The sequence below is a fragment of the Podarcis muralis genome, chromosome 1 (assembly GCF_964188315.1).
Source record: "Podarcis muralis chromosome 1, rPodMur119.hap1.1, whole genome shotgun sequence".
Lineage (NCBI taxonomy): Eukaryota > Metazoa > Chordata > Lepidosauria > Squamata > Lacertidae > Podarcis > Podarcis muralis.
Window position 1 is genome coordinate 132,240,210 of NC_135655.1, and position 23,204 is coordinate 132,263,413.

At 48.0% G+C, this 23,204-nt stretch overlaps 1 protein-coding gene across 1 annotated transcript; it reads right to left on the reverse strand.

Annotated features, from left to right (window-relative positions):
- Window positions 1–69: 69 nt before the first annotated feature.
- On the reverse strand, window positions 70–22,865 carry LSS (lanosterol synthase). The gene is made up of 22 exons (XM_028703178.2): window positions 22,730–22,865; window positions 21,463–21,634; window positions 20,294–20,432; window positions 19,321–19,429; window positions 18,340–18,461; window positions 17,693–17,789; window positions 16,674–16,809; window positions 15,576–15,684; window positions 13,933–14,051; window positions 13,080–13,177; window positions 12,542–12,569; window positions 9,722–9,778; window positions 8,780–8,851; window positions 7,785–7,835; window positions 6,263–6,412; window positions 5,917–6,013; window positions 5,612–5,717; window positions 5,313–5,378; window positions 3,103–3,183; window positions 2,207–2,377; window positions 1,506–1,584; window positions 70–712 (listed from the first exon to the last, which is right to left on the reverse strand). The coding sequence occupies exons 1-22, from the start codon at window positions 22,822–22,824 to the stop codon at window positions 503–505; spliced, it is 2,364 nt and encodes a 787-aa protein (XP_028559011.2). The 5' UTR covers window positions 22,825–22,865; the 3' UTR covers window positions 70–502.
- Between the last annotated feature and the right edge of the window lie 339 nt (window positions 22,866–23,204).

Genomic DNA, 23,204 nt, shown 5'->3' on the forward strand with positions numbered 1-23,204 from the left:
CCACCCATACCCTAAAGAACAATTTAAGCTTATCTTTAAGGTAAGAGAAAAATAAGGCATCAACACTGATTACGTTATGTGTTAATTTACCTCAATTACTCTAAAAGTTACACTCTTCTGCTTCCACTGCAAATACCGCAAGTATAACAGTGAAACAGCAGGGATACACGCTGCCACCATAATGTTTGGTGTGCATGTACAGAAAGTTAAATAAATGTTAATGCCTAGTAAAGGGCACAGAATCATGGGTGTTTTTGTGTCTAAAGTGTCCATTCTGAGCAGCAAATGCGAGTCAACCACAGCACAGACCCAGAGTCCGCCACTCATCACTTCTCCTTCGTGCCCGGCATGTAGAAGTGCAAGAAACAAGAGGGCGGCAAACCATCCAGTAGCCTTCCGTGTTTCCCCTTCAATTCTCCCTCCTCACCAGCTTCCAAGAGTTTAGAAAAATAACCAGAGAGATTGGCAGTCGACGCCTGCAATGTTGGTACCAGACCCAAACTCAGGAAGAGGGTGCTTCTCCATGTCCATTTGCCATCCTGCCAGCCCCGCCCCTATCTCCATCTCTTAATGCCTCCGTCAAGCGCTTGCCAGCCAGTGGGTGGGCAGGATGCAGGCGAGAAAAGCGCCCCAGGGTCCAGATGGGGAAGACGTTTCGGTAGGAGGTATAGCTGATCGCACAGGTCTTGTTGAATACTCCGGAAATGTTCTCCTGCAAGGCAAAGAAACACAGAAATTCCATCTCACCCATCCTCTCATCTTTCCAACACAGTAAGAAGCACGGAAAGATGAGCGACCTATAAAGGGCGTCAGCACCTGAAAAGCGGCCTTGAGCTGCACAAACCTCCTCATACATGGAGGTACCATATGACAGGTGTGACCTGCTTTGACTATCCATGGGGAAAAGGTAGCTGATACTTTTTGAAATGTTTACATTTTAAAAATAAATAAATGACACCTTCACTGCCCTGAGCATGAGCTGGACCAAAGGCTCCAATTCCAATATGCAGGCATTCCAGGATAAACCAGACAATGCACAGTGATCTTGATAGTCTGGCTTGCGCCAGCTTTCCTACTTCCACTGTTCCTGATCCATGCTTAAACATTTAAAACTTCAGGCGGCTTAATGGGCACTTTGAGAACCTGCCCTTCCATGAAGTAGAAATAGTCAGGGCTGCTTTTTTCATGAGCTGCTGAATAGTCAAGAGGGAATTCCCTCCCAGCCAAGGAAAGGCTGTGTTTGATTGGGATTGGTACAAACAGGAGCTAAAACGTGGGTGTTGGGAGTCATACTGAAACAAGGAACACAAAAGAGACTCCGGTGCTTGAAGGAAAATCTGCAACAAGGGTGGAAGAGGAATTCTGAGAAGCGAAGAAGAAAGGTGTGCTTGTAGGCGTATTAGTGTGAGAGAGAATGTATGCAAATGGCAATGCTGTGATTTGCAAAGATGTGCAAGGTGCTTGTGCCCTTCCTTTATATGGAATGCACTCGAGGCACACTTCACCTGAGGCCAGTCTCCATTAGGCAGCTGTTTGTCAATCAAAACTTTGATCCCTCTTTCCAGGACTCTAACGTCTGGATACCTGCAAAGCAAGAAGAGTTGTTCTGACCCAAGTTCACTGCTCAAGTAGGTTTAGAGAGGAAAAGCTAAGGCTCAGGTAATTCACAAATATCAGAAAGATTCTTGCAAGTGATGTAATATCCTAGGCAGGAAGGTCAAATGCCACCAGGTTAGCATGGCCTCAGTCAGAGACTTATTAACTGTTCCCACAAAGAAAGCGAGCAGCTAAAGGGACGTCCTCAAGGACTGGATGCAGCAACTGAGCATTTCTGTTCCCTGCAAGGCAGAGGAGCATGGCTAACAAGGAGAGATGCGCAGTGACAGCAGGCTATGCTCAGGCAGAAATATTTGCCAGGCAAGGCAGCTGTGATCTTTTCATTGCAGCTGCCAAAAGTTGAATTTCTGCACAAGGGCATTCCAGGAGAAAGGGAGGCCTGCATTTTCCCAAGGGACTTCTTGTGCGCAGGCTGCAGCACAGACCCAGGAAGCTGCTGTTTGGGCATACTTGGTGGTACCCTCCACTAGCCAGTGCGGGACAGCTGAGTAAGGGTCCCCCAAAGATGCAATTCAAGACTGGTGACTGTTTCTATCTGCCCTCATCCCCGTGCAGAGGCCAAGGGTCATTTCCAAGCACAAACATTTACCTAACAGCCATGAGCCCCAGAAGAGCCCAGCAAGTGCTGTGTATTTGGGATGTGGCGCTCTGGACGTATCTGCGCTGCTCACAAGATTCAAAGTCTTCTCCCCATCCACCGTCCTCCATCTGCTTGGAGACCAAGAACTCACAAGCGCGGGTCACCTCCCCACAGGCCACTCTGGAAGAGAAAGGGCAGGAGAACGGGAACTCACAGAGTGGCTCCATGTCCTCAGCGGAGGAACATATGGTGGTTAGCAAGGACAAGGCAAGGGATTTTATCACGCCAGGCAGAGACAAGTGAAAAGGAGACAGGATATCAAGGGAAAGCAGAGGCTCAATGCTCCCCAGAGTGCACCCATAGACACAGCACCCATCAGCTGGCTGAGAGCTCCAAGATGAATCTGGAAATGTCAAGGGAGAAGCATCTGCAGGAGGCCCACCTAATGCCTGATGGGATGGTCTTTCTGCATTTTGATGGGACCAGGATAACATATACAGGGGAAGAAACTTATGGAGAGAAGAGCGGATGTCACCACTGCAAACCAGTGCTGACCAGGAGGCCTGTCCTCAGCTGCTGAAACCGCCGTAAGTTGTGGGTGAGAACAATGAGTCTGCCTGGCCCAGTAGTGCCGGTCTCTCCAGTCCCTCCCCTGCGCAGGTGAGCCTGAGAGAGCGGCCACCTTTGCTGACTCGGCTCTTCAGGTGAGGCTGGCTCCCAGCTGAATCCCAGAGCAGTTTGCCTCTAGGCTCAGTGTAGGGAGATGGTGCCCTCCTTCTCCCCATCCCATAGAGGGCAATAAGACAGCACGATTCTTCATGCTGAATGAAAGGCCACTCACTGCCAGCAAGCTCTTCTGATCAAAGGAGCTTCCATGATAAAACCTGGTGAAGGTCTTCACTCACCCATCCTGGTAGGTGTGTTGCATACAAGCAAAGGCTTCCAGAGCAAACCACGTGCCGTAGGTGATGCACACCCCCCAGCACCTAGGAGGGAGAAGTCGGTCAGCAAACAGAACCGAGCCGGGAGGAGAGCCAGTTCCTTCCTCCTTGCTGTGCCAAACAATCCCAAATCAAGGGAATGAGCCTGAAGTTTACTTGCAGAAGCAAAACCAACAATATAAACTATTTTCCTTATCTTTCAAATATCTATTAAGCCAACATGATTCAATGTATATGTCTGGAACATATACATTCAGCTTGGCTGCTGCCATAGGAACACAAATGTTGTAATCATTTTTAACACGTGAGATATATTGGAGGAAATTAAAGCTGGTTTCTTTGACGTAACTAATTTCTGCTTCATTTCATGTTTCTGGCATCAGATACCAGTCTAGAATTTCAGCCATTACTTCGGATATGGAATAAAAACAAATGCTGCCGAAGCTGTTGGCCATGATTCCTCTGATAAATGCCACCAGCTCCTCCTCTGCAAGGGCTTCCACCCGCACATAAAAAAGCTTTCCCCCCCCAACCCCTCACACACCTCCCAAAATTGGCTAGGATGGGACACAGGGGATGGGGGAGAGATCGTTCCATCTGGCAAGCTGCTATAAATTCCACCTCCTCTCTCTAAAAAAATGTCTTCATAGCATTTATACAATTCATCTACTTTAAATGTTTATTCTAAAAACTCTGCAGCTTCCCTTCGCTTATTGCACCAACAGCACAATTCTGTATTTGTCTAAAGAGAGCCAAGTTCAGTGGCGCTTACTCCTAGGTGAGTATGGACCTGCAACTTCAGAATATTGGCTGACCCTATATATTCCCCCAGCCCCTCTCTCCCTACACCTGGTGACTTAGTTCTATCACTACCAGCCCCCCAACCCATTGCCCCTGAGGACGTTGGCATGCTCTTTCTTGACTGGGAGGGAGGGGAGGAGATCAGCTCCAGTCAGAGTGGCAAATGGCCAGGAATTATGGAAGTTGTAGTTCAACAGCAGCTGGAGGGTTACAGATTCCCCAGCCATGTTCCATACAATATTCTAGAACAAATTTTAAATTCTTGTAATACGTCAAGCTTATGTATTACATTTGTACAATTACTTTTTAAATAAAGGCATGAACATTTTCTTTTCTAACTTTGATGGTTTAAGACTTAGTAAAAGATAAATGAGAATGCTGAGCATTTATATAGCACTGGGCAGTTTCAAGGTGTTTCATATGGACAAGATATGAATATTAACTCTCTGAGTGACTGTGACAAAGCAGGAGGGCGGGTTGCCTAAGGCTATCCAGTGGGAGCACGACTGAAACAGGCTATGAACCAGGGACTTGTAGGGTCAGATGCCACACTGGTCTCTCAGACAAATTAAACTGCTAATAAAAAGGTGCTATTGGCTTCTCCTACTAGAACCACCCAAAGGTCTCAAACTGGTGCTCAAAAGTGGGATTTTTTACCTCCGATTCTTAAAATTTCCCCAAGGCAGGCATTTTGCTACTGCAATGCGCTCTACGTGGGGCTACCTTTGAAGGTGACTCGGAAACTACAATTAATCCAGAATGCGGCAGCTAGACTGGTGACTGGGAGTGGCCGCCGAGACCATATAACACCGGTCTTGAAAGACCTGCATTGGCTCCCAGTACGTTTCCGAGCACAATTCAAAGTGTTGGTGCTGACCTTTAAAGCCCTAAACGGCCTCGGTCCAGTATACCTGAAGGAGCGTCTCCACCCCCATCATTCTGCCCGGACGCTGAGGTCCAGCGCCGAGGGCCTTCTGGCGGTTCCCTCATTGCGAGAAGCAAAGCTACAGGGAACCAGGCAGAGGGCCTTCTCGGTAGTGGCGCCCGCCCTGTGGAACGCCCTTCCAGCAGATGTCAAAGCGATAAACAACTACCTAACATTCAGAAGACATCTTAAGGCAGCCCTGTTCAGGGAAGTTTTTAACATGTGATTTTACTGTATTTTTGGTTTTTATGGAAGCCGCCCAGAGTGGCTGGGGAGGCCCAGCCAGATGGGCGGGGTATAAATAATAAATTATTATTATTATTATTATTATTATTATTATTATTATTATTATTATTATTATTATTATTATTATTTTAAATACCCTGCCAAGCAGCTGGACAGCCCAACAAATCACTGAAGCGGCCCTTGGCTTTATGAGGACACTCACCCTTCCCAGGAACCATCAGCTCTCTGAAGTTTCTGACAGTAGCGGAGGCCCCTTTGCAGCGTCTCTCTGAGCAAAAAGGAAAGAGTGGGAAACCCTTTCAACCCTGTGAATACCCACGATTCCCAGCACCACTCTCTCTAGCCCAGACTGGAAGGAATAAAAATGCTATTCACTCCCACCCCACAGAAGGGTCAGGTGCCCAATGACAGGAGGGAATTTATTTTCCCATGTCAACTCTGAAACGAAGGTTTCACATCCTGTTTTTCCATTGCTCCGCTCCTTTCCTTCCCTCCTCTTACCTGATCTCCTCTGCCCTGTGTTCAGGGAAGCGCTGTTGGAAATACTTCAGCCCCTGCATGACTGCCGAGGTGCATTCTACGTAAGTGTAGTCCACCATGATATCCCCTGCAAACCACAAAAAAATACAAGTTTGCTGATACAGCCAAAGGCCATGACAAACCCACAGCACCAGAACCAATAAAACAGTACAGATCATAGATCCATAATAGGAGCCAGCTTCCAGCGTGGGAGTCAGAATGCAACCTTCCTTCATTCCTTGTGACTTTGCATTCTTTGTGGATGCAAAGCAAGTCCCTTCTCTTACCAAACACCTCGGAAGGGTTCAGGAGCTCCAGCAGCCAGCCGCCACGCTTCGTTTCATACGTGGAAAAGCCACCGTCCACATTTTGCATGTTCAGCAACTGAAGTCAGACACAGAGGAAGAGAGAGAGAGCGTCTGGACAAGGGCATGGCAAAGATGGAGCTCAGTGGAGTGGCCCCGCAGCCTTAAGCAGTGGCCCAGCGGAAATCAGAAATACTCCCACAAGCTCCACGCTTCACCCAGAAATCCCCACCTCCAGCTTATGACCACCAACTAGCCAAAGGCAACATTGTCTGGGAGGCAGACTGGACTCTGACCCAGGGGCTGCTTCTGCTTCCAAGCCACTCACCACATTCACAGCATCAAAGAGACGGTTCGGTGGGATTTGCTCTTTTATAAAAGAGCAATTGTTCTGCAGAAGGATCACTGACTTCAGCCCCTCCGCAGTGCAATCAGCTACAACCCAGCCACAGTCCCGCGTGCTGAAAGGAAATCCACCCTGGAAAGCATTAGACAATTGAGAGCATTAGGCAATGCAGAGCAGAGGATTCTTGCAGGACCACATATATTGCCAATAACACTGCTGCCCAGCTGACCTTTCTTCCAGCATTTGAGCACAGAAAAACTTACTCTTTTAGATACCGTATTTTTTGTCCCATAGGAGGCTCCGTCCCATAGGACGCACCTAGTTTTTTGGGGGGGAAATAAAGGGGGGAAATTCCCTTTATTTCCCCCCCAAAACCAGGTCGGGGAAACCAAACCAGGTCGAGGAACAGCGGGATGGCGGCGCTGCGCCTCCCCGCTGTCCCCCGAGCTTGTGGGGCTGGCCGATGTCTGTCCGGCGCGCGGGGCGCTCTGCTTCAGGGCGCCCTGCGCGCCAGGCGGCAGGCTGCTATCCGCAGCGTAGGGAGCACTGCAGGAACTCCTGCGGGGCTCCCCACGCTGCGGATGTCTGCCCGGCGCGTGGGGTGCTCTGCTTCAGGGCGCCCCGCGTGCCGGGCGGCAGGCTGCTATCCGCAGCCTAGACAGCCCTGCGGGAAGATTTAGGTTAAAGAGCAAGGAAAACAATCCTAACTTCATGAGCAACTTTCTTCTGGAAAAAAATCAGAGTAAGATTTTTGGACAGGTACCGTATTTTTCGCCCTATAGGACTTTTTCCCCTCCAAAAATGAAGGGGAAATGTGTGTGCGTCCTATGGGGCGAATGCAGGTTTTCGCTGAAGCCTGGAGAGCAAGAGGGGTCGGTGCGCACCGACCCCTCTCACTCTCCAGGCTTCAGGAGAGCCGCAGCGCCAGCCCCACAAGGTCGGGGGACAGCGGGGAGGCGGAACGCCAGCATCCCGCTGTCTCCCGATGTGGTCTCCCCGCTGCCTGCCCCGCAAGCTCCGGGGACAGCTGGGAGGCACAGCGCGTCTTCCCGCTGTCCCCAGACCTGGTCTGCAGGCGGGCGGCGGGGAGAAGAGCGCTTCTCCCCGCTGCCTGCCCCGCAAGCTCCGGGGACAGCTGGGAGGCGCAGCGCGTCTTCCCGCTGTCCCCCGACCTGGTCTGCAGGCAGGCGGCGGGGAGAAGAGCGCTTCTCTCCGCTGCCGGCCCCACAAGCTCCGGGGACAGCTGGGAGGCGCAGCGCGTCTTCCTGCTGTCCCCGGACCTGGTCTGCAGGCGGGTGGCAGGGAGAAGAGCGCTTCTCCCCGCTGCCGGCCCCATAAGCGCCTGGGGGGAAATAATTTTTTTCCCCTTTATTTCCCCCCCAAAAAACTTGGTGCGTCCTATGGGCCGGTGCGTCCTATGGGGCGAAAAATACGGTATCTTCCCAAGTTAACTTAGCATCTGGCATTGCTGCTTTCAGAAAGGGAGCTCTTTTTGTGATTATACCTTGTTCATCTGACGGTAGTACTTCTCATAATCAGGTGGATTATCTGGAATCTGAAGGAGATACAAGCTACACTCAGACAAAGAAGGCAAGTGCAATCGACATAAAAGGAACACTATTTTAAGAACTACGCTATTAAAAATGCAAGACGCAAGGGAGAAAGTGATATAAAAAGTCTGAAATACAAGCACAAGCCACAGCGGTTTTTGTAATTTCAAGTTTGGGCCTGAAGGGGTTATAGACATAAAAACATTTTTGTATGGGTATAGATATTTGCAACTATAAACAAACACACACAATTCAGCAATTCAACGCCAGCAAATTTTGACCTCAACAAGAATCTTTCTTGATGTTGCAGTGCCTTGAGAACTAGAGAGAAGAAATCAAGAAATTCTCTGCATAGAGAAAAGGAATAAAGTCCTCCAGATGTAGTAGTTAAATTTGGTTCACCTGGTGGAACACTTCCCCCCCCCCCCCAAGATGTGAGTTTGGAGAGGCTGAAATTCACATTCTTGCATAAACGCTGGACTCCTCACGTTTCAGAGTTTTTATTGGCATAAACTCAGAAGATACGCTATTTTTGGCTTACAACAAAGGGACACATTCCCGGGAGCAAAGCATAGGTGGGTGTGGCTGTGGGTGTGGTTCTTGGACAGAACTATGAGGCACACTGCAAAATCAAAACCTACATATTTTTAGAATGTGAAGAAGAGGAGGAGGAGTTTGGATTTGATATCCCGCCTTTCACTCCCTTTAAGGAGTTCCCTTCCTCCCCCACAACAAACACTCTGTGAGGTGAGTGGGGCTGAGAGACTTCAGAGAAGTGTGACTAGCCCAAGGTCACCCAGCAGCTGCATGTGGAGGAGCGGAGACGCGAACCCGGTTCCCCAGATTACGTGCCTACCGCTCTTAACCACTACACCACACTGGCTCTCACTGAATGTGGGCAGTATTACAGCAGAACTGGATCATGGATACGTATATGCCTGGTTCTTACCTGGCTGATTCTTAAAAACTCATGCGCGCGTAGCAGGCAGGAGTTAAATTCAGGCCTTTTATGGGCACCTGCCTTAAAAAGAAAGAAAAAGTTGTTTCATTTGACATAATGTGATTTAAAAAAACTGAACCCAGGAGCAGTAATCAATCTTAATAATATTTTGTCAAGATTAATTTCATTAAAATTTGATGAATTAAGGCTACAATCTTATCCTATACTTACCTGGGGGCGGGGGGCAGGCCCACAAATCTCACTAGAATTCAGGGCCAAGCAGTAATTGAGTTGTGATAATTGCGTGAGTGTAGTTAACGTAAGCAGTGACTTTTGGGACTGCAGGGATGGGACCGGAAGGGAATTTAACTCTTTCCCTCCCACAGGCTTGGCAAAAATGGCCTCTCAGAGCTGTCATCTGCATTTGAAGGAAACTCCCATGGGCACAAGAAATACGCTTTCCTTGAAATGTAAATGGAAGCTTCCGATAAATCACTATATCAGAACTGGGGCAGGGAAAGAGTTGAACTCCCCGGCTCACCCCCAAAGTCCTAAAGCTGCTCAGACTTCCTTGTGGTTCCCATGTACAAAACAAAACTGTCTTCATGCTATTATGTGCTGAGGAATACCCTTTGAGTAACATAAATTAAACATCCTAGGCTATTTAAAACTTTGCTGCTTTGCATTCCCTTGCAATAGCAATCAAAAGACATTCTTAACAGAAATTTACTGGCTGTCTGCCTGACTGCATCTCTACTATTCACATGTCACCATTTGTAATACTTTTCTGTGTTGTGTGAACTAGATATGCTCTCTCTATATCCCAGACTGTTTCTTCAGTCATTTGATTCATGTGTGTGGGACCTACAGGCTAATTCTCCCCAAAATTACAGAGGAACAGCCATGTTTCCCCCTATTAAGTCCTAGGTCAAAACAAAGAAAAATAATTACCTCCAGGAAAGCTTGGATAGCAAATGCCGTGTCCCAAACCTGTGACCCATTAGTGCCCTGAAAGAGAAGGAAGGTGCAGTAAGAAACACTCACCTCCCACCTGACTTGTCTCCCTTGCGGCCAGCAGAAGGTGCTCAGCTGTTCCCCAGAAGCAATTTCCCCTACCATTGGCAATGGGTTAAAAAGGAAAAGCCTATTGTCACCAAGGAAGTCCTTATTACAACCTTCCCCACTCGTATACCAAGTGCTAGCCATCAAAATAGCTGGGAGGGGGGAACTCCGTAGTGACCAACGAAACATTTGTAATCTACTTTACGTAATATTTTGTGTTTTAGTTAATATTATTTAAATTCTCATCAACGTTAAACTATTTGTAAACTGGTTTGATCATCCCTGCAAACTTAATTAAGAAGTATACAACAAGTAGTTTATATGCTTTCTTTTTATTGTATTTTAGAGGATGTGACCAATGTAACCGTTTTACAAACTCAATAATTTATCTATAACTTGGATAAATGTTTTCTTTCAACCTATGCATTTTAAAAATCCACCTGCGGCAATATGCCCAAAGAACTAATGTTTCATGGGCAAGTGCCCCCCAGGACTCCCTCTGGTACTGGCCATGCAAAGTGAAGTTGGCTAGGAGGGTTTTCCAAGTGGGATCTTAGCCACTGTTGCTTCAAAATGGATTTTAATGTTGTGTAGTTCGTCTGATGTGTGCTTTTATGTTCATTTCAATTTTACTACATTGAATTGTATTGTGATTTTAATTTGTCGTAAGCCGTCCTGAGTGGCACATGAGCACCAGAAGAGCAGGACAGATTTTTAAATATAAAAATAAACTAAAAGCAACTGGACAATAGTTATTGCAGTGCTCAAAAACTCCTCTAGCGAGGGGACATAAATCACCTACTGGGCTGAGTCATTCAATAATACCCTCTTGCTAGATGCCTTGAGCCAAGAAGGGCAAGTGGTCAGCTGCACCCCTCCAAAAACTGTGTTTGTCTCCTTTGGCTGCAACAGCTGAAAATCACCCCCCAAAACCCAAAACTAAACGGTGCTCTGGATCCATCCACGGGCTAAACTGTTGCAACTGTGATATCTGAACGAGGTGGATTTGGGGGCTTTTATTCCTAAAGTATTAAGTAAACATGTCGCAGGAGTCCTCTGGGGACTCTTATACTAAATCATTTGGGCCAGAGTGGAGGAGGTCTCAAGATGCTTCATGAGACGACCTTCTGAGGATGTAACTGTAGAGGAGAAGCTCTGTTTTCACTCCTCAACCACTGACACCAAGTAGCTCTCAACTTGCGTTAAGTTGGATTCATGGCGACTTCCGGTTCCGGTCGCGGACAGAAAGGGAGCGCGGAAAACCTTGTCGGGGTTTTTCCGAGTAATACAGGGGCTTGGGAAAGCCGCAAAGGCACTGCGCCCCCCAAAAATCTCAAGGGGAACACCCTTGAGGGACAGACTATCCAGCAGCGTGGGAGCGGTTTTGCGGTTTTTTCGGGTTTTTTCCTCTGGAAGAACTCGAGGACGGCGAGACTGCGAGCGCAAAGGGAAAGTATCGACCCTATGTTACGATGCCTCTGGCTCTCACTGGAGAAAGCGACGAATCTCCATAACTACAAGAATGGAACCCTTAGTGTGAGTAGAACATTTTTATCCCAAAAAATTGAAGAACACACTAAGTGAACGTTGGATGTTAAAGGATTTAAGTAAGGAATTCAGCTTGGCAGAGGATTAAAATGGCACAGGACACAAAGTCGCAGCGATGAGGAAGTAATACAGTATTCTGCCTGACTGAGTACAAAACGAAAGCCCTCAGCACTTATTGTTGAGGCTACCAGACTCACCAAATACCAAATACAAAGTAACAAATAACAGACTGCCTGGAAACTTTGTTATACCTTTTTTGGGAAAGTAATGAGTAGAAATGCAACAACGTAGAGCCGTTTAAAAGAATAGCTTGAAAGAGCAGGGGGGGAAAGAGGCAGAAAGAAAGTTTGGAAAGCGGCTCTAAAGGGATGAAAAGGAAAGATTGAAAAGAACTTTTCCCCTTTACTCTGGAACTCTTTTTCCCCCTTATTCTGGAACGGTTTGGATAGAAGGCTTAAGAAAGGAGGCTACATTAAGAACTTTGAAGGACATCCAGAACCCTCTATTCATTTTTTCTTCCTAGCCCTCTTTCCAATTTTTTTTTGTTTTACTTTCCCTTCACAATTTCCGGATTTCTGTATTATCATCCCAACCCTTTTTTGGGGGGATTTTGGTATATAAACCCAGGCGTTTGATTGTTCTACCTTTTCCATCCTCTCTCTTCTCCCCTCCCCCCCCTCCTTTTTCTTTTCTCTTCGTTTCTTATCTCACTAATACAATATTAACAACTCATTCTGCTTTCTCTCTGTTTTCATAATAATATAAAGAACTGTAAAATCCAGGGAAATTTTGATTTAATTCCATTCTTCCACCGTTTGGGGGATCTGTATCTCTGTATTTTGGGGGATTCATGGCAAGCTTTCTGCCACCTGTGTTCTAGACATCTCCCAAACTGCTTTGCTGCTCCAAGTTTATAATACATTTCCCCCCACAATTCTGAAACCAGGGGGTGGCTGTGGGTGCAGGAGAAAGGGCAATTTGGAGCAGGAATATGACAGCTAACCCTGCGGCTTCTCTGATCCTGAAGCCACTCTGGAAGCAGCTTTTCCAGTTTGAACAGGGTGACTGATGCAATGTCACACCATCTTGTGAAGCACAAGTCTGACCCTCAACGAGACAGAGAAAAAATAAATCCCTTTCATCCATGCCAGGGATTATTACCTGCATCTTCAAGCCATCCAGTCCCAGCCTGCAAGGAGACAGAAAGCACTCAGTGTTGTAGACTGGCTAAACAGAGTCCTGCACCTCACTTATGTTTCCTGTACCCTGGGTGAACAAATGGGCAAAGGGTGTGCAAGCTGAATTATCTTCACACCAGCACTGAGCTCCTCATAAACTTTGCCCTAAGGGAGTCCCCACTTGACAGGGGCTGAAGAGAACTCAGGTTCAAATCCCTGTTCAGATCTTAAGCCAACAGAGGCGCCTTGGGCAAGTTGCCGACGCTCAACCTTATTGTTCAGATACTACTGGTCTCCTGGGAAGAGAAGAGGATGGTCCTCTGCTTGGGAGCTTAATATGCCGTCCAAATGGTGAACGGCAACACCAACACGAGGCAACACCAACTCAGGGGAGTTCAGCAGCTACTTTCCAAGTGTCCTCCAGTCTCTCCTGATGAACCGTGAGTACTCAGGAGTCCTTAAGAGCATTATGCACAAGCAGCTGTAAGGATGTACAAGTCTGAGTTCCAACAAAGCCTTACCAGAGGTAGTCGGGGATTCTGGAAACGTGTTCTTGGAATGCAGCAGACTTGTCTCCCTCCACATACCAGCGCACAAGCATGTTAATCGTTTTAGATATCTAAATGGGCAGAGAAAGGCAAAGTCATTTCTCCTAAGAACGATAGAGCAAACAGCCCCTAATATTTGTGCCTCTTTATAAACTCAACTCCTACATCAATCCTCATAAGGATGCGGTCAAAAAGAAGACTCATCCACAGTAGCTGCCTCCAGCATTAACTGCAGCTGGGACAAGTATGCTGAGCTCTGCCCCAACCGCCCTCCCCTGCCTGGAACAGGGGTGGGGGTGGAGCCGAAACGCTTCTCCCCACTGCAGAACGGCTGAAGGGGGTCAGGGGGTGAGTGGAGACCGGGGCTATTTCTGAGCTCTCCTGGTACTCGTGGCTCCTTTTCAACTGGGAGATGCCAAAGGTGGAATCCAGGACCTTCTGCTTGCAGAACATGTGCCCTGCCGCTGAGATTTCCACTCAGCTCTATGGAAGGAACCTTCCAGGTGTGTATAGCTTTGAGCCTGGGCTCATCAACGACCATTTGCTTTCCACTGAAGAGCAGGAGGCACACATCTTCCATCCGGTTGTGCTCCACCGGGAGGGTTGCATGGGGGGGGGGTGGCGGCGTTGGGGTGGCTGACCAGCCAGTCAGGGCAGCCAAATCAACCCTGGTGATCAATGGGGTGACAAATTTTGCAGCCATCTGCCTGTGCTCATTAGGTACTGTGCTACCAAGAACAGATGCACTGAACAAACATTTTGGAATCTGCAAATCAAGTTCCATTCCAGAGCTATTCAGCTGCAAGTGCCACTCCAAGTGACCTACAGGGCCAATGCTGATGGATTTGGTGAATCGGTCATCAGCTTTAATGTGGTCGTACAGCTGCTCAATTGCTCGTTGTCTCAGAGCTGTGCTGTGGAATCTCTCGTAGGTGTTGGTAATTGCTGGAATGGAAGCAGAGAGAAACAAAGAGGTTTCATATTTATCTGCTGAATATGAGCACTGAAGAGTAATACGGGCAGGAATTGAGACACATACACTTAGCAAATCCCTAACTTAGGTTTCCATGGCAGTTCAGAGCTAATCAAACTTCATTTGTGAATTATCAATCCTGTCACTGGAAAATGGCAAAGCCACATTTGCAAACAATCCCTGTGCACATGAAAAGCATGTTCACTCTTTTCCTTCGTGTCCCTGTACCAGCACAAACTGCGCTGAAGTAGTGGAATCACCCAGAATCAGCTGCTGTGGCAATACTGTGTCTCTGGAGTCAGGATTCAGCTGATAGCCAAGCAAGGGTTGAGGGATGAGAACACAGAGACTAGGGGGCATGAAAGATATATGCTATATGCTCTGAACAGACAAGTCCTGTTCAACATGTGCGGAGCGCTTGCAGCAACCCTGCAAAGTGAGTGGGCCTGTCAGGTAAACAAAGCAAACCACTTCTGTCTACTGTTGGATGAAATCTCTGAATCACAACAAAGCAATGGCTTGTGAAATCAGCAGGTGATACACCAGTAAGTGGAGTTGTACAAAAGGAGAATAATGTTGAGTAGGCTGCTAATCCAAGTTCTGATTATCCCTGCAGCACTGAGCAATGAAGCCAGCCATGGCCAGCAAGATTAAAAAGGAAAAGAAAGGCTGAAGAAAAGCTTTGAGGGCTCCCTTGACCAAGAGAGGCAGAGGACTCTCTGCAGAAGACTCACACAAGCATTGCCCTGACCAGGCCAAGCCCACCCCGTGCCAGGCCTATGCAGCTTTCATATCTGAAGGAAACGCATCGGATGCCAGGAAATGTGCCGTTGCCAGAGAGGCATTTAGGCCAACTACGCACAGTGCATGCATACAGGTGAGGCCTCTTCACAGGGGCAGAACCCTCCTCTACAGAGTTTTCCATTGCATTTATCCACTATGTGCCAGAAAGTGTGTCCTTTTCATTCCACCTAAACATTAGGAAGAACTTCCTGACAGTAAGAGCTGTTCGACAGTGGAATTTGCTGCCAAGGAGTGTGGTGGAGTCTCCTTCTTTGGAGGTCTTTAAGCGGAGGCTTGACAACCATATGTCAGGAGTGCTCTGATGGTGTTTCCTGCTTGGCAGGGGGTTGGACTCGATGGCCCTTGTGGTCTAGTCCAACTCTATGATTCTATGAAAGCAAAAGCAAAAAAGCATCAAGGGGAGCAGGCAGGCAACCTTACATTTCCCGAGTGAAGGAAGACCCACTAACTTCCAAGTATACACGGGCAGCCCTGATCCGCACATTACACTATCCTCTAACGGTGTATGTACTACTGCCCAATTCTCCACCTGGGGCAATACAGGGATGCCTCTCTGTGAACCATTCGCTTTTCCTTCTTCTGACCAGCAGTACCATCTCAGCTAGTGAACAGCACAAGAGGCCTGGCGACGGCAAACAGGTCTGCAAACAAGCCTGACTCCCTTCCAAGCCCAGAGGTCACACTCTGCTCACCATAGATGATGGAGAGCAGCCAACTGTGTGGCGTGTACACATCACCCGCAGCGACGTTGTTCCTCTGCGCCGGCCAGTCAATGAGGGAATAGTCCTGGGTGTAGAGCTCCTGGGTGCAAAGAAGGGTCACACAACACCAAGCTAAATTGGCAAGAGAAGAGAAAGCTGGAAACAGGCTGCCTAGGCTCCTTCTCAGCCTCGGACCTGCTATAAGACCAGGCTTCTCTGACCACAGAATTTCATTCTGTTTATGCCACCTAAGCAATTGCTTAAATTATGTATCTGTTGTATGTTCCGCCTCCCAATCCATCACACACTTTTGGACTAAGCACCTTGACTTCTATACGACCTTAAAGAGATAGAAAGTCTTAAAGAAGTCAATATAATTTGTAAGCCACGCTTTCACTGGGGTTGCAGGAGAACATCTGTGGTGCCTCCAGAGGAATCACATCAAAAACACTTTTCTAAAGCATTTCACAGTGTCCAGATCAAGGAAGTAATAGTCCCACTGTATTCTGCCTTGGTCAGGCCACACCTGTGTCCAATTCTGGGCACCACAATTTAAGGAGGATGTTGACAAGCTGGAGTGAGTGCAGAGGAGGGCAACCAAGATGATCAAGGGGCTGGAAACTAAGCCTTATGAGAAACAGCTGAAGGAGCTGGGTATGTTTAGCCTGGAAAAGAGAAGAGTGAGAGGAGATGGGATAGTCATCTTCACATATCTTAAGGGCTGTCACAAGGAAGGTGGAGCCAGCTTGTTTCTCCTGCTCTGGAGGGTAGGACTCAAACCAATGGCTTCAAGTTACAAGAAAGGAGATTCCGACTAAACAGCAGGAAAAACTTTCTGACAGCAAGAGCTGTCTGACAGTGAACGGTCTCCCTCAGGAGATGGTGGATTCTCCTTCCTTGAAGGTTTTTAAGCAGAAGTTGGAAGGCCATCTGTCATGAATGCTTGAGCTGAGATTCCTGCATTGCAGGGGGCTGGACTAGATGACCCTTGGGTCCCTTCCAACTCTACAGTTTTATGGTTCTATGAGAGAAAGAGAGAGAGAGAAAAACAGACAGACGGAGGAAGGAAAAAAGGCCCTTTTGAACTACCTCCCGGAGGCTCAGAACCAGCTCATCTTCTTCCGCAGTGAGTCGCGTAGCATAGCAGTAGGCCATGGGCAGGTAAACTTGACGGCAGTGACACCAAAGAGTGGAAGGATGGGCTGGCATCCAGCGAGGAAACAGCCTATCGGAAATCAAAAGGGAAGCCTGCGGTAAAGGATGGGCAGAACTCTAGAAATGGCAGCCAGTAGCCATGTATCTGTGGCCCTAAGGAGATTCCCACAGAGCATCCATCCCACGGCAAGCTACCCAGAACGCAGCAGGGCTCCAGAGCAGACTCAAGACTAAACTGGCTGAGTGCTGAGCCCATGGCCCACCTGAATGGGACCAGACCGCCCTGGTTGGCTGAGGCCCAAGGAGGTGTGACAAGCTTTCACTTCTGATTTCCATCAAACACAGCTTGCTCTGCTGCCTGAACCTGACAAACTCTAATAAATTTTAATTATTGAAACAGGCTAACTGCAAGCCAAAGTTCATCAAGCTGGTTTGTTTAAACAAGCCATAGTTAACACTAACCAGAATTTAGGGTTCAGACAACATGATAAACTGGGGCTTGGGAAGCCGGTTTTTGGCTGAGGTCTGTGTTCACTCATGGGCAACCTTTCAGAGACTGCATGTCCATAATGAGCATGAGCAGGCATAAAAGTAGGCGTGGCAAGAGACAAAAGTGGGTGGAGCAATGGCTGTGAGTCTTGCCTTTGTACTGTAGCCTGCGTAAAGCTAAGGTTTCCTACCCAAAAAGGTTTCTGAAGGCCAAATTTTCACCTGTATGAGCTAAAATGTTAATTGACATTTAGATTTCCTGTGGCCAGTCTCTGGGGCCTCCTGAAACTTAGGTCTTTTTTGGCTCTTCAAATTGATATTCCCACTTACCAGGGAGTAAGCCACATTATTATGTATTAATTTTTTTACTGCCATATTCCTGCAGGTCTCATTGAATTCAACAGCACTTTCTTCAGAGAAGACATGGTTAGGTTTGCACTGTAATACTCTAAAACTGCACGTACCACATCTCAGGGAAAAGTGTATTCATTCCTTCCCAGCTGTAGACATTCAAAACAGCCAGCCAAAATTTACCCCAGGAAGCGATTCCTGTAGCGCCACCTGAAGAGCCAAATATAGAAGAACTCATACAGATATCTATAAAACCAGAGATCGCTGCAGTAAAATGGACTCTTCTGTAAGAAACAAATGCTTACTGTTTGACTTTTTTGTCTGCAAAAGGGATAGTATAAACAAAACACTCCCACTGGAGCCAAAGGATGACCCCTGATTATTTCCTCATCCCTCCTCCTCTCAGCCTTCTCCAAAGAGTCCTCCTTACTGTGCCGCCAATCATGCTGCATCGGTGGTAAGAGAAGACCCAAACAGGGAACTCTGGCCTCCTGTGCACAACAGCATGGAGCTCTATCACAGCATCCTCATGCCTAGTGCTTTAAGCAGATGCACTCAAGGCAGCCAATATTAAACCGTGTATTGTATATTAAATTCAAAAGAGATTCCAACTCTCCTGAAAGGAGACAGTCCATGGATGTGATAGGATGTTAGAAGAACTGGACGCTCACTCTAGGAATAAGGAGAGTTCCCTTTCCACAGGATAACATGACTGAAAAACAAAGCCACCTTCATGTGAGGTGGCCTCCTGGTTAGTCACCTTTACTGTGGAGGTTGTTCCGAGCCCGCAACAGATCTGGGTCATCAGGACTGACCCCAAGGATTCGCATGGCTGTGTAGTTGAGAGCAGTACAAAATACCTTGGATACGTCCTCAACATGCCTGCCAGACAAAAACATCAGAACTGTTAGGAATATGTGCCTTGCCCCCAGTTACTCAGTCTGTCCTGATTGACTTCAGATAGATCAAGATTACTGCAAGCTGGCTAAGGCAATTTGAGCAACAGAAAGAGATTGATCCACTTCCATGCAGAGAACAACCATCAAAAACAAATGGGAACATTATGTCATCTATTTTAAATGTAGACTATAAAAATTTCATGTGGTGTTTCAATTCCCAGCAGGTCTGGGTCTGCTGGACAGGGTTTTGTTTACACACTAGACCAGTTTGGATGTAATACATAATCCATAGTTAAATTTTACAAGAATGAGCCTTGCCTCTTCCACTGTTTCCATGCTCTTCATGCAAACTGGCTAATCTAAGGGCCAAATGCACAAAGGGGTTTTTTCCACTACTGCTGCACATGGGCTCTGCACATGACACACCAGCTAATCTGTAACTCTCCCACAACTTCTGTCTGTTTTTTCAGAGCCCTTTTGTTATGAGCATTTTCGTTACTCAATTATCTATGTGCTAATGTTTTTGGCGTGTTGTATCTGTCATCACTCTCACTGGGGACAGTCAACTTTATCACCCAACATTTACTTTAACCTTTGGCTGTGGGGGAGTCATTTTCTCCATTTTCCTTTCTAGTCCACCAGTTTCCAGTTTCTAGCACTGAGCAGTGGAGAAGGCAAACTCACTTTTTAGTCTCCACAACCTGGAACATAACATATTGTTCAACAAGGGCTGGGGAACTGGATCCAGCGGCTGGGTCAGATCCCTCCTACCCCGAACCCCTCATGGACCAAGCTTGGGAGGTGGGCAGTTTCTAAAGCACCAAATTTTATAGTTTACTCACAGGCCCCATCCTCCATCTGGGAGCTGAACTGAACGCAAGTACCTCACCATTTCCTTCTTGGTCTCTTCTGGCAGTGGGATCTTGGCAACGTAGCATGTGATTAAGAGCCCTGTTTTAGGGAGATCAGTGTGTTACACAATCAGTCCTCAGAAGCACCAAAGATGCTGATTCTCTTAGTCAGCTAAAAAGAACATTAATGTTTAGGAGGAGAGATAGACAGGATCACGTATGCTACAATCAAAGGTGCTGAGAGCAACGTCTTGACATAGGCAGGAAGCCGCCTGGTCCAGCCACAGGCTGCAGAGAAGGGGCAGCCACCAGCCTCACACCCACTGAGGATGACCCAGGCGGATACACCTGCGTGAGATCCAAGATTGTAGGGATGGGTGCGCCCAGTGGGGAAGGGCCTGGCTTGCACAGAGAAGCTCCCTCATTCAGTCCCTGGCATCTCGAGGTAGGGCTGAGGAAAGCGCCTCCCTGACATCCCAGAGAGTGGCTGGCAGTCAACGTAGACAATACCTCACAAAATCCTGATCATGAATTTACACAGCTCTGTCGTGAAACAAGCAAGGTTCTTTGCCTCCTTAAATGTTCCAGCGACAGGATTCCATAGGATGAGGCACGTGTTATTTTAACCTCCCTTTACTTAAAAATTAACTTTCTTATCGAAGTTGGTTGCTGACAGATGCAACTAGGTGACCCTTGGGTCCCTTCCAATTCTATGACACTATGATTCCTTCTCCTGCACACATGCAGTACTTCTCCAGCTGACACTTCTCTCAACTGTGTCAACTCCATTGGTACCTTTAAGCAGGAGAAGCAAGGCCCAGCCACTACCTCTCCCTCTCGGGGATGTTGGGGATTCGGTCGCACCCAAAGCGTTCGCTTTCGGACTTGTTACACATCACCCCTTGCTGGAACACTGCTTGTCTGGTCGGAGAAAAAGTTTGCTGAGTTGTCATGGTAACTCTACCTGGCATCAGAAAGAGAGGCCCTCCATAGTCCCCAGCCCAGTGGCCATCTTCTGCTTGCAGGCCTGAGTAAAACTTCATCCCATTCACTGCTGCTTCCTGTGCTGTACAGGCCTTTGGCAAGTCCGGGGAAAATTTGCTCTGCCAATTACAGTGAAGAAGAAAGAGGAAAGAGACACAGGTGAATTCTATAGCAGAAGCTTAGGTTCACAACAGACAGGGGAATAGAATGAATGAATGAATGAATGAATGAATGTCTCCAGCAAGCACCTTGTAGGGCAGGAAACCAATTCCACAAGTTGTGGGGCACTCAGCTCCTCTCAGCTCATAAATGCAGCATAGGGGCTGCCGCCAGATCAATGCAGCTTTTTTGCGAAGTATTTTTTCCAGCAAGAATAAACAAGCTAGTAAAGAACCTTCCCAATACATGAAGACAAAAAGCAACAAGCCAGTCCTGCTTACTTTCTCTGGAGCAGAGATATGGGCAGCTCTCACTTCCCAGTTGGCAGTGGAAAAACACAGACTTCTAGGACCACTTTGTAACATTTAGGAAAATAAGCTGCAGCCTCAGATGAGTTGGGATTCCCTGGAATCTCATCAGGAATTCCTCAACAAGAAACTCATAACCTCTCCTGAAAGGCACCCTCTTCTGCCACTCCTGCTCTTTCCCTTCAACACGCTGGTGCCAGGAAGCACCGCCAAAGCTTTAGCACCCATTTTCTGGGCACATGGGGCACTAGGGAAGCCCCACATGAACATTGCCTGTAACCTTGGATATGCCTTCAAACACTCAAACTCAGGACGAAAGAGAGAAATGTGCCAAGAGGAAGGCACGTTTAGCAAACCCTCGCTGTGATCAACTCCCTCCTAGAAACCTATGTCCCCACTGTGGAAGGATGTGGGGATCCAGAATTGGCCTCCACAGTCACTTACAGACTCACTGTTAAGACTGTGTTCATGGAAGACACTCTTACTCGGCCGTGAGGGATCGCCAAAGAAAAAAGCCGCCTGCAATTGCAGGATTTCTTCAACAGACAAGTCAATGTGCATTCAGACAAAATGAAGTTTGAAAATCACTTCCAATGGAACTATCCCCAAAGAACCAAGCGGTCCTAATGCAACTCCTCAGAACCTGGTAGCAAGCGAGGGGTCGCCTCAGCCGCCTACCTACCGTGCTGAGCCCCAGCGAGTGAGCTTCCAGCGCCGTTTGCTCCCGACCACCATCCTCGCCATCCGCCAGGAATCGCCACTGCTGCCGCCCTTCTTCGTTGCTCAAGCGCCAGCGGGTCAAGTCCGTGGCCGGCTCTGTCTTATAGGGACCGCCTCTTCTTCTCCGCAGACATCTAGCAGGGGAGATACAGGGAACAGGTGAATTCCAGAGGAGAGTCGAATCTTAGAGGATAGTTCAGATTAAAAATAACGGAGCACTCGGATGTTTTTTTGGTTCAGAAAAAAAAGTGTCCCCAGAGGACGTCCATCTTCAGACTACAGTGCAGTGGTACCTCAGGTTAAGAACCTGATTCATTCCAGAGGTCCGTTCTTAACCTGAAACTGTTCTTTTTTTAAAAAAAATAATTTTTATTCATTTTCCAAACAAGTTTTATACAGTCAACAAATTATTTTACACTCATGCTTCAATTTTTGACTTCCCTCAGTTTCTCTGTCAATCTTTCGGAAAATTTCTATTTATTGACGCATTTCTAAACATGATATTGCCTTTCCCCACTCCTTTTCCTCTTACTCTCTTTTTTGCAGCATTTCTTACTATTTCACAGAGTCTCTTCAAAACCAACAAGCGTTGTCTGTGCATCACATATATTTTTCAGATATTCTGTAAATTTCCCCCAGTCCTCGATAAACTTTTGGTCTTTCTGGTCTTCCCAGTCAATTTGTCCAATTCTGCATATTCGGTCAATACTCTGGTTTCTCTTCAGATCGTATAAATCTTTCGCCTTTTAACCTGAAACTGTTCTTAACCTGAGGTACCACTTTAGCTAATGGGGCCTCCTGCTGCTGCTGCGCGATTTTTGTTCTCATCCTGAGGTAAAGGTACTATTTCTGGGTTAGCGGAGTCTGTAACCTGAAGCGTCCGTAACCCGAGGTACCATTGTAAACGGTTGCAGGTCAGCATCAGGACTGGGCTCAGGCAAATTTGAGGCAGTGTAAGAACTTTTCTGAGCTTGCAGGGAGTTAAAGGCTCTCCTGCGGGAAGGGTTTCAACCCTGCTCCTTTTTGTCGTTCCCTTTTCTCAAACTGAGCACAAGGTGATGCTACTTTTGCAACCCCTGGGCGACCGCGAGCGCAGCGCCAGAAACGGCGCCGGTGCGAAGAAGCAGCAAAGCGCGCCCCGAAAAATAAAGCACAAGCGCGCGCCCCCCCCTCCCCGCCGCCCCCGCGCTCGTTTTGCAGCAGCCGCGGCTCCTCCGCGCCATACTCACGCCCCCTCCATCTTGCCACTGCGCCGCCCGAGCCCACACTCCGGCGCCGCATCTTTCGCCGGGGACCTGAGCCGGGGAGCCTCGCCCCGCGGCATGCCGGGAAGGGAAGTCCAGGCGGGCGGCAGCGGCCGCGGCGCTTGGGCGGAGGGAACTACAAGTCCCGAAGCGCGCGGCGCAACATCCGATCTGGACTGACATGAGCCCACGCCGGGCCCAGCCAATCGGGAGGCCTCGAGGGCAGGCGGAGGGCGGGGGAGCCCGGCTGGCGCGGGTGGGCGGGGCCAGGAGAGGCGAGGCAAAGCGGTGGCGGCAGCTGGAGGAAAGGCAGGCGGGGAACTGGGCGCAGCTGCACCGCTTGCACTGGGCAAAGCCGAAGAGCCGGCGCGCCCCGAGTTGCTTCTCTTCTGTTGCGCCTACCAGCGACCAAAATCCATTTCCCCATATGATTGAGGCGGCGAGTTCTTTTTAAACAGCG